The sequence below is a fragment of the Anas acuta genome, chromosome 2 (genome assembly GCF_963932015.1).
Source record: "Anas acuta chromosome 2, bAnaAcu1.1, whole genome shotgun sequence".
Classification (NCBI taxonomy): Eukaryota; Metazoa; Chordata; class Aves; order Anseriformes; family Anatidae; genus Anas; species Anas acuta.
Genome location: NC_088980.1, coordinates 5,537,839 through 5,548,405, shown reverse-complemented (window position 1 = coordinate 5,548,405; position 10,567 = coordinate 5,537,839). Strand labels below are relative to the sequence as shown.

At 45.4% G+C, this 10,567-nt stretch overlaps 1 protein-coding gene across 1 annotated transcript in view; it reads right to left on the bottom strand.

Annotated features, from left to right (window-relative positions):
- Positions 1–1,823: 1,823 nt before the first annotated feature.
- OXSR1 (oxidative stress responsive kinase 1) overlaps positions 1,824–10,567 on the bottom strand; it is a 65,616-nt gene continuing 56,872 nt past the window's right edge. Inside the window, exons 13-18 of the mRNA XM_068673350.1 lie at positions 8,999–9,154; positions 6,411–6,484; positions 5,631–5,683; positions 4,961–5,029; positions 3,974–4,038; positions 1,824–3,228 (exon numbers count right to left, since the gene is read on the bottom strand). Coding sequence (XP_068529451.1) covers positions 3,154–3,228; positions 3,974–4,038; positions 4,961–5,029; positions 5,631–5,683; positions 6,411–6,484; positions 8,999–9,154 — 492 coding nt within the window. The 3' untranslated portion in view covers positions 1,824–3,153. The remainder of the gene's footprint in view (positions 3,229–3,973; positions 4,039–4,960; positions 5,030–5,630; positions 5,684–6,410; positions 6,485–8,998; positions 9,155–10,567) is intronic.

Below are 10,567 nucleotides of genomic sequence, written 5' to 3'. Positions count from 1 at the left end.
CCCCTTTAGGGAAATGGAAACTTCAGGAGGTGCTCACCCTCCGGGGTAAGGTTATTTTCCAGGTGCAAATTCATCAGCTGGGAAGAGACTGCGAGAAGGCGATGGGGAGGTGGTGAGGAGAAGTTTGGGAAGCCCAAAAGGAATGCGCAGTATGGTGTGGACCAGTGACCCACGGGAGGGTGGTGAGGCCCTGGCTTTAAAAAGCTTTAGGAGCAACCATAACGGGATTTCCTACAGGAAATGGAGGCTGAGAGATGTGGCTGGATCTGGGGTCTCTCACCTCCGATGCGTTTTGTTGAGGTCCTGGCTGTGCTTCGGGTGTAGAGGGAAGACCTCGGAGGCACCTCTGGATCAGGTCTGACCTGAAGAATCATCCAGCCCTAAATGCCACCCTGACCCCAGCCCCACGCAGACATCCATGGACCACCACCATCGAGTGCTCGCGGGGGTCACCAAGCTCCCCATCGCCCAAATAAATGCCTCGGGTGGTGTGGATGCCACTCAGACAAACCCCCAGCCAACTCAACGACACGTAAAGCACACACCAAACACACGGCAATGGACAATTTGTTCTTTATTGATTAAAAATTAGAGACATGCAGTAAAATACAAAGTCCAAAAAAGGGGAAAAAAAAAAAAAAGCCTGAATATTTTACATCTCTCATTATAATCTACAATACACCAAAGTTGTGAAGAGGATCCGTTTTCATTAACAGAGCATTGTCCTTAAAAGTAGGAACTTAAAATTACCGCCTGCTTTCAGGTTCGGATCAGAAATTCGCACAGAAAAAAAAAAAAAAAAAAAAACAAATCCATAATGACACTGGAAAACAGTTATGAACAGCATTGGCACTTACTGGAACAACATCAGAAAAGACAGTTGTCTAGCACTGTAATAGCCCAAGTAGAAATTTTTGGATTGCTACCCAAAACGCCTGGAGAGCTACAGAGCAAATGACATCAGTTGCTTGCTGATTTTCTCCCGTGAAGAACTAACGAGTCCTGGGTCGGTGCAAACTCACACTCTGAGTCCTGGCATTGGGAAGGTGGGCGATAACTTAATAAATAGAGGCTGTGTTGTCACACGTGAGCGGTTCGAGTCCCACCTCTCTCAGCACCAGGACCCAGGAGGCCCCCAGGGTGTGCAGGCAGGAGGAGGAATAGCACTGCACACACTGCACCACGACCACGTCGTCATCAGCCACAGGGCGACACGAGAAGTCCGGGTGCCAGCCCACTTTCCCCAAGCCAAGAGGCTCACTGGGGGAAGCCCTTGGGAGTGCTTTGTGTCAAATTTTTATTTTTTTTTTTCTCTTGTGGCAGAGCTGGCACGCACATGAGTGGCCAAACCCAGCCCCTGTCAACTCCTGGCACCCACCTCCTTGGCTGGTCAGGGCTCCTGCTCAGCACCCCAGGGTGCTCTCACTCCCAGGCTCTCCTCCTCCTCTCCTTCGCCTTCCCTCTCAGCAGTCCCGGGGCTGCAGAGAGCCGGCAGCTCCATGGGGACAGAGCCAACACCCACCTACAGGCTAAAAGAAACTAGGGCAGTATAAAAAGAGCATGCACAAGGCAGGGAGCTTCCGCAGCTGCTCGTAGAGGAAAAAAAATATATAAATATAGATTGTTCATCAGAAGACTTGGAAATAAAAATAAGTCCTGATTGAACCCAGTCATTCTGCTTTAACACTCTGTTTCTGCATTGTTTGTGGCTGATGGAAACCAAACACGTTTCCATCTGTGTGTTAAATTACAGGCTTCTAATTTCTGTGTAGAAAACACTCCAGAGCCAATAGCAGTTACAAAGGCCAACTGTGAAACAGTAGGAAAAAAAAATCAACACCATTTATTATTCACATATTGCATTACAAGTGTCTCTTATCAAACGCAAAGTATAATTTATATTATTCATGTAGAAATTCAAATTCAACACCACATAGAAATACAACCTAAATACGTGTGTGACAGGGTTTCAGTGACATCCTGATCAAACGGCGAGGCTCGGGCCGCCACCACGGCTGACGACCCAAGCGATTAGTGCAGGAGGGACACAGTCCGGTGCTCGCTTGCCCAGTAATACCACTCTACTGGCAGTTCCTTATTGCTGTAAAACACGACAGGGATGGTTCCACGGGTACCAGTTTGCAAAGGACTGGGAAACACGTCGGGGAGGACTCGCACAGCCGGGCATAACAGGCCGGGTCTGGAGAACAGTTCCAAGTGCATCTTTTCCACACGCAGAGTGACACAGATCTCCTCTCCCTCTGACAACGAATACAGTTGGGTTGTTGATCAGCTGCAAGACCAGCGTCCAGACAGCAGCGCCTCATTGTTCTGCTTTGCGGACCGACTACATCTACGGACGCAGGATGAAGGACATGGTTTGCGGAAGGACTGCTTAACGTAAATCAACAGGTTCAGCCCTCATGCCACGCCTGGCACTCATGTGGAAAGAACCCAAATGATATATAAAAAAGCAAAAAACTTAAGGCAGTTTACAAAGGGAAGCTGACTTCTAACACCTCGAAGTCAAGAAACTTCTCAGGAACGCAAACACAAGGGAAGATGGCTCTCCCTCCTGTGGGTTAAGACTTGGCTTGCTTTCTTAGGTGCAAGCATTCAAACCAGCAGTTTTAAAAATACAGCTGAAGAGAAGCAGATTTCTCAGCACTCCAGGTGACCCAAACAACATGTACATTGGTGTTTCAGGTGGAAGGAGAAGGTAAGGAACAAAAAAAAAAAAGATCCATTCAGTATTAAAACTTGTGCAAAAATAGCAAGTGAAAAAAAAAATGAAACCACATGTAAGCAAACATTTAGGCGAGATCATCAGAGCAGTGGAACCCCCGCTTCGTACTCAGTAGTATTTTTCTTTAAAGTAAGGCAATAATAAAACGAACATGCAGGCAATGACATGTTGGATCTGCATGTTTGAGATGACATACAAAAACATGAGACTTGTTTACAAAAGGTGTAAACGCCATCAGTAATTTCAGGAAGGTTTGTGATCCTATTAAGGAAAATGTTAAAGCTTCTAGGAAGGGGGCTGTAGTTCAATTCTTTGGCAGTAGTGGTTTTTTTTTTTTAGGCTAACAGAAGCATTACGAATATGCACATGTGGGTTCTCTGTTGGGAAACATCTCCTGGGACCATTGTTTAGCTGATGCTGAGCTGTGCAAATCCTATAAGTTTGCCATCATCGGGAATATCTGAGCCTTCGACACCGGACGCCTGGAACACAAGGAACAGAGATGCAAATAGCACCAGACATGCTCTGCCCTGACACCGTGCCTCCTACCACAACGAGGTACATCAGATACAGGCTGGGGAGGGAGCAGGTACAGACAGCTGAGCATTGCGTTCAGTAGCTGGCCCTACCCAAAGTTAAATTGTTGTTGTTTTTTTTTTCCCTTTTTTTGGAGCTGGGAAAGGCTGGGACTGAAGCTTTGCCAATGCCTGCTCTGACTAGGGCTACGTGCACTAAGCAGGGAGAAAGAAGCAAAAACAGCTTACTCCTGGAAAAGGTCAGAAGTAACATAATTCACTGCTTTCACTACCACCCATCTGGTTACACCCTTGCGGTGCTACTAAAATTCTCTGTGCCTTTCACCACCTCTGAAGATTTCATCTGCTGTTACCTCGCCTCTTCTAGCCTCTCTTAGCTGGCCCCCACCCCCAAATTTCTTCCTCAAAGACCCTTCTCCTCCGCTCTCCTCCAAGAAAGGAGCCAGTGGCACTTCTTAGCCCACTTACCTGCCACTTCTGGGCTGGTGTACCCTCCAAGCCCAAAATACCCCAAAAAACCTTTCTGTAACATTTTGGTACCTTTAGTGGCCGGGACAGGGCAATGCCTGTGTTAGCATTAGATTTGGATTGCACACATTTGATGCCTACAGGAGACGACCACAGGCACCTCTGTGCAATGCTTTATCTTTGCGAGCGACAGCTGGGTCAGTTAGGGAAGAGGGATAAATACCAGTTTGAAAGTGACGGATCTGTTTGCCTGGGGCTCTTCCACAATTTTCTGCAAATTAGCTGCGACTGAAATCACACACAGACAACAAGAAGAATGGGAAAATGTTAGGACAGGCTAGAGAAAAAACATCCCAAAGTCACAAGGCCTCTTTATATGACTCCAAATTAGAATTGTTTAAAAAGATACAGGAAGTTCAGGCCTCCATTAGACTCAATCTATTTAAATCTAAAGCTTTAAACCGTGAAAACGCTGCCACTTGTTACAATGCTTCTTTTTCAAAGGTTTTTCCTCAAAGTGATGGGATTAGAAACAATGAACTAGCCAATTGCACCTGAAAACCCAGTTCCTCCTGCACTTTCAGCCCTCCCAGATGCTGCAGGCGGTGCCTAAGGAAGTCTTGCTTGCTGTAGCTGAAGCACACAGGCACTGTTAATGGCTTAAAGTTTCCCCTGCTGCATAAAGGGACACATTTGTTTAGGAATCTGTTGCTGGAGGTAGCTGTTCACATGCACTGGAAGTGCAGCAACACGTGCTGTTGCCTTGGGCCAACTGCACCACGTGCGCTTCACGCTTCCTTCCACAGCCTGACTTAAAATGAAATAAAATTAAAAAAAAAAGCCTGGTTGATTCCACTCCCAGACCTCTCTTGTACAGAGCCTCTCAGCAGCACAGGCTCGTGCAGCAATTTGGCAGTGCCTGTGTCAGATGAGCTTGATTTAGCTCATGCACTGATTAGCCTTCGTTTTGCACACAAGGAACATTTGCTTCATCATCTTTCCAACCAGATCATCTGCCTGTGAACTGACAGTTGCCTAAATGCACTAGCACAGAACTGCCACTAGAATTAAAATTAACAGCAGTTTTGTGGAGCTGTTGCAGAAGAGGACAGAGGCCAGAGAGAACTTTCCTCGTACCCACTCGTCAGGTCACTTTAAAGATGCGGAAGTGACTGAAATGGTTAGAGCAGACGAAATCGTTTGTACTTACCTATTACCAGATCTCTGCCATCAACAAGCCCTGCTGAAATTAGTTCTTGAGACACACCATCAGCAGTATCTGTGGGGGAGAAACACAAGAGCCAGTTACCAGGCACAAGAAGTTGTCCAACTGATGGAGGCATCGTGCAAACCTAAAAGAAACTTGTGCAAACCAAACAGCAAAACTGTTCTTCACGACCTTCCACGTGGAGGGCAACAGCCCAACAAACTGCAGTATCTGTGCTGAGATGTCCCTCAGTCAATTCTTCTAGCTACAAGTTTTAAAGATGGGAGCCAAAGCCACAGAAGGGCAGGGGAAGAAACTCGCACACACTTGTGGGTGTCAGCGAGCCTGCTGCCCACAGCAGTGCAGTGAGGCAGCTCTGAGCTACGCCGTAAAACTCAGTAAATTCACTGCAAGTCTGAAACTAAATCCAGCTCCGGAAAATTCACTGAATGCCTGTGCCTGCGTCGTGTCGATGAGAGTTTTACTGCAGTGGTCTCTGACAGCAGTGCTCTGAGCACTTGCTAACAGCCCAGACATTAGGCACACCTTGGAATACCCTTTTAGGAAAGCCCCATGGACAGACGCTTCCACAGACACAACTGAACAACTCTGAACACAGAAGTTCCCCTTCACCAAACCCACCCTGACATGCAGGACTTTCACACCAGCTCACCTCTCCCTGGGGTAAATTCAAATCGGATATCATTGAGCTCTTTTTTCGAATTCCTGTGGGAAGAAGAAAATTTTATATAGGAGAGAACATTTCATTGCACTGAGCAGTGCCCAGGAGAATGTGCTGTCACTGCAGAATCAGTCTGTGAGGAGAGCTGAGCTCACCCCTGCACCTTTTTTCCCCTTGCAGGGCAAAAACCGCTCACTTGGCTGTGCTTTGGGAAGCCAGGCTCTGTGTTGGCTGCCTGTCAACTTCCCAGACCCGAGTGGGCTGAATTTCAGGATACACGAGGGCCACAACGTGGTGTAAGGCCATTTACAACGCTTTGTGGAGCGCCCTTACAACCCTTTTTCTCCTTTCTCTAGGAACATAAACCAGAATCCACGTCTTGAACTGGATAAAAAGCTCTTCAATCTCAGAACTGGCTGATGTCTAAATCTGTGCCTCAATACCCCGATGATCCACAACACAAGGACCCCTGAATCCCCGACCCCATTTAGGGAACCCAGTTAATTCTTTCCCTCCCAGCCCACTGGAGTTTGGGAGATTTATACAAATACCAAAACCTCTTTCAACCTACAGTTCTTGCCAGGCTGAAGAAGCAGCGAAGATGAAACCTGCACCCAGGGTGGATGAAATCCAAATCCAAGCTGACAAACACTACAAGGCCACCACCCTTTTAATTGAAGGGGCAGATGGCAAGGTGGGCTACAGAAATCTCCCCGTGTTCCTCTCCACAAAGGCTCACCTTACCAGAACAGGGCAGTTTTGTGTCCTTACCTTAACCTTAGTACGAGGCTGATGGGGACTTTCGTATCTTCCTGTACCGGAGCTGCAGCAGGGGCAGGTGGGGCCTGCAATAGGATTAAGTTATTTTAAAACAAAGACCTCCTTTCTCTAGTATTAAACCTAGAGATAACCTTGATCGACTGTAAATACAAATTAAAGTTTAACCCATCATTGGAGCCATGACACTACTGTGAAAAACAATGAGTATTAAATGGAAAAACTTTATGCTTAAACAGTAATTCAGGAGGTTCTGCAGTTGTCTTTAAAAGAAGAAAAGCTACTGAGCTATGAGAAACGTCAAATCAGCAGGTAATTTCAGAAAAGGTGCTAAATGTAAAGAGACTGCTTGCTTTGCCTCAAAAACTAAGGTTTTGGGGCACTCATGACAGCTTCAAGACCTCACGTGTTTTAATCCCTGCCCCAAAATATCTGATTTTAAAAACTGATACAGTTGTGAAGAACACCTAGGGAAAAATAATTGGTAGATTAGCATATTCTTCAATTACTTTTTAGTGAAACTGAAGACTTTAGGAGCATCTAGCAGTGAATTCAGAGCTGCCTATTCTCACTTCTAAATTACCTCTGAATAATTATTGGCGCACGCAGTCAAAGCATTTTATAGTGCTCAGCAGCAGACTTCCAGTGGGAAGGATCCATCTTTCTAACACTACTGATATTTCCAGTGAAGTACTAATTATCAATCAAACTCCACAAAAAGAAGAAAAACCAGAAAAAAAGTCAATTACTCTTCCACTGTGCAAATCACCTGTGCTGCATGTGCAGAGCCAGGGGTTTTAAATCTGCAGTAACAAGACAGACAACGCCTGGCTGATAATTGAAGCCTAGAAATCTTGACCAAGTTCTTTTCCATCTAGATCATTTGCTTTTTCATGAGAGAAAATGATCGCCCTTTGTCTAAGAGGAGTATTTTACTCCATCTGTTGGTGTTCTCCTGCCACAAACGCAGCTCAGTGCTACCGACCACACTTTTGGTCTTGTTGAAGCCTGAAAAAGTTTTTTACCAGCTCAGTGAAAACAAACAAGAGCCCACAAAGAGCCCATCAGTCTGCAGAAAGGTAGCCAGGGAGTTACAGGAACCGAAAGAAAGCTATAAAGAGGTGCATGCTGACACAAAGAGCCATAAAGAAGAGCGGGGTGACACGCGGAGCTATAGGGAAGGACGCAGTGACACAGGGGCATGAAGTTCACCTCAGGCCAAGCTACCAACAAACGAGCTATTGGGGACGAGTGGCAGGGAGCAGGATACTCTGCTAGAGCAAATCAAAACACTCCGGTTGAGGCCAACGCCGCTACATCAATTCACTGAGCTGACAAGTCCCAGCCTTCACTGCTGCTGCAGTTTCAACTGCTGCATGAAATTCAGGGATTAAACACTGGCCCCTTTTCAAGAGATTTGAAAGGATTTGATTTAAGCGTTAAAGCTACTTTTACCGTAGCCAAGAATGTGGCAGCCCCCAGCCCTCCTGGTTTTGTTTAATGACTAAAGCATCAGCTCTAATGGCTTTGTAAACAGGAACACGAGCTGACTGCAGGGAAGTGATACACGGATCTTTTCGCTTGCTTTATAAGAAAAATAACGGAATGTTTCTAGGAAGGACTCATTTCAGTTATTTTTCTAACCCAGGCTGCCAAGTTTCTTCCCTCTGGCTCTGCCAAGGGGTGATGCTATCTTGGACCTCTCCGGCAGGGCCAGCCTCTGCCCACCAACAAATAGGAACATAACATTAGTGTCTTTTATAAAGAGGTGCCATCACTCAGAAGCCTGGCAAACTCGGCGTTGCTTTACTCCAGCAAGCCACAAGACATGTTCCAAGTATCTCAGTAATGATTTGGTTTGGCCATTTTTCTCTTTTTAAACACAAGTCAGTGCTCTTTCCCAACTCTGGCACGTCTGCGTATCTGACCTATTCCCTACACTTTAAAGTGATGTAGCTAAAAATCAAACAGGGGCTTGTCGAGCTTTTACATCCCCTGTTCTTCCCCTCCAGGATCAATTCTGCTCAAAATGTATGTTTGAAAAGTACCACAAGATTCAGAGCTTCCCAAAGACGGAGTTTCTCTGCTATTTTTGACTGCTCCAAGGACAGTTTCAGGCTTCCTGTCTCTCCTTTGAAGCCAGGAGAACCTGGATGTTCTGCTTTCTTCTTCTCATTTTTTCTCTCCATTCTTATTCCATAGACTGCAGTGACGCTGAGACACAATCAGAACCTGTTTGTGCTGCACCTTAAACACACTGCACCTCTTTAAACACAAGGAACAAGCAGCTGCCACTCAAACGACTCTCCCTTCTTACCTTTAACCCTGCCTCAAGCCAAACATTACACTCCCTGAAGAGCAGAAAAGCATAAATCACTGCTTACCCACGGAATATGAACAAAAAACTGCTGAGCCCACACTGGCTGTCTTCATTTTGGCAAACCAGCAGGCCAGCTGTCTCTTCTATGCACTACTGCAACCCCAGACAAGCAATTTCTAAGGGTTTAGCTCATTTTAGCATGTCTTGAACAGAACAGTGAAGTGCAAAGCTGAAAGCTGGCATGAAGGCTGTCAGATCTCACCTGGGCTGCTGCCGGGGCTGCTGGAGGAGCCTGGCTAGGTGGAGGTACAGCAGCTTGAGGTTGTGCAGGTACTTGTCCTGCAGCCTGAGGTAGTTGAGTAGGTGCCTGTGCTGGAGCACTGAGCGAAGGACCTGGCGGCTCGGCTGATGGGAATAGCTGCAAGCAAAAAGGTGTTTGAATGAGTTAAGAAAACCTCAGAGTTTGGACTCAAGCACTTGCTTCCCACAGAGTAATTGTTTGCCACATAAATCACGTCGAGAAGTTTGATGCCAAAGGCATTCCCAGGCCCCAAGGACACTAGCACTGATCCCAAGTTGGTGTTCAAGAGGTTTAATGTTTCCTCACATCCAGGGACCCTTCTTGCCCTGCCATTTTCAGTTTTATTCACCAGTAAAGAAGGATAAGAAACCAAGACAGCAGCATGACCATGGATCTTGGACCAAAATTAAATATTGATGCTAGCAAGGCTGGATGCACACAGACCATATCCTACCTTGGAAGAGAGCTGCCCTGTCCAGTAATTTTCCCTTTCTCAAAATCTGAGGCCTATGGATATTTTGTAGTAGCCATACAGTCAGAGCACAGCAACTCTGCTTTGCTTTGTGCTTCTCTTCAGAGAACACAGCCTAGCAAAGCACTTCAATATCTATCAATAATTTATCTGTTCATAAAACAAATGCCAAGAGTCAGAGCACTGGGGGATTCAACAGAAAAGTGCATTCAGACACAGTACAAGCTCTTCCAAAAAAAAAAAAAAAAAAAGTGTGTAATATAAGGGTGGTGGAAGGAGATAAATGAGTAACTTTTTTGTTTGTTTGTTTTTTAACCTCTCGACTTATTCAAAACAGAGAATTTGATTTTGGCATGGTAGCCGAAGGACTGTAAGCTTGCTGGCTTCTTCAGTGCACCCTCCAACTTACTGCACTCGGGTAAAGGAAACGTAACTCGTCTTGCACGTTTAAAAGCCTGGGCATTAGACCTTCAAACTACAATATATATCAAGGGATGGATCACAGTGGAGAAATTCAACCCAAACAGATCCCAGTGTTCAGTTTTTTCTTTCAATTTAGCCTTTGCTTAAAATTGCACTCCCAGAACCGTAGTCTTTCTTATAATCATTCCTTGCAAAGAGGTGAAAGTAGAACAGGGCAGCCTAACCCAAAACTGATTTCTGGGAGACCGACCTCTCTATATCTTCCAACAAAGGTAGTGAAAGGAAAGACATGACACATTCTCTAGAAGATAAACAGTCTCTATCACTGAAAGATAAGATATACTTATATTCATAATGTCAGAAACACAGGACAGAGCTGAAGGCAGATTATAAATTGCAGCTGAAGTTTTGTTTATGATCTAATTCTATTAGAGATTTATTTCACAGCTTTCAGCACAGCTGCCAAACCAGTGAATTAGACCATGCTTAATAGACCTTTAAATTTTTTAAAGCAATCAGAACAACGTTGTTCTGTTTAGATTCTTCTTGCAATCAATTCACTTACAAACTTTTGCCACAGCAAGTGAAGTTGAAAAGATATGCACTAAACATATCTTAGAATGACCTCTTAGCAT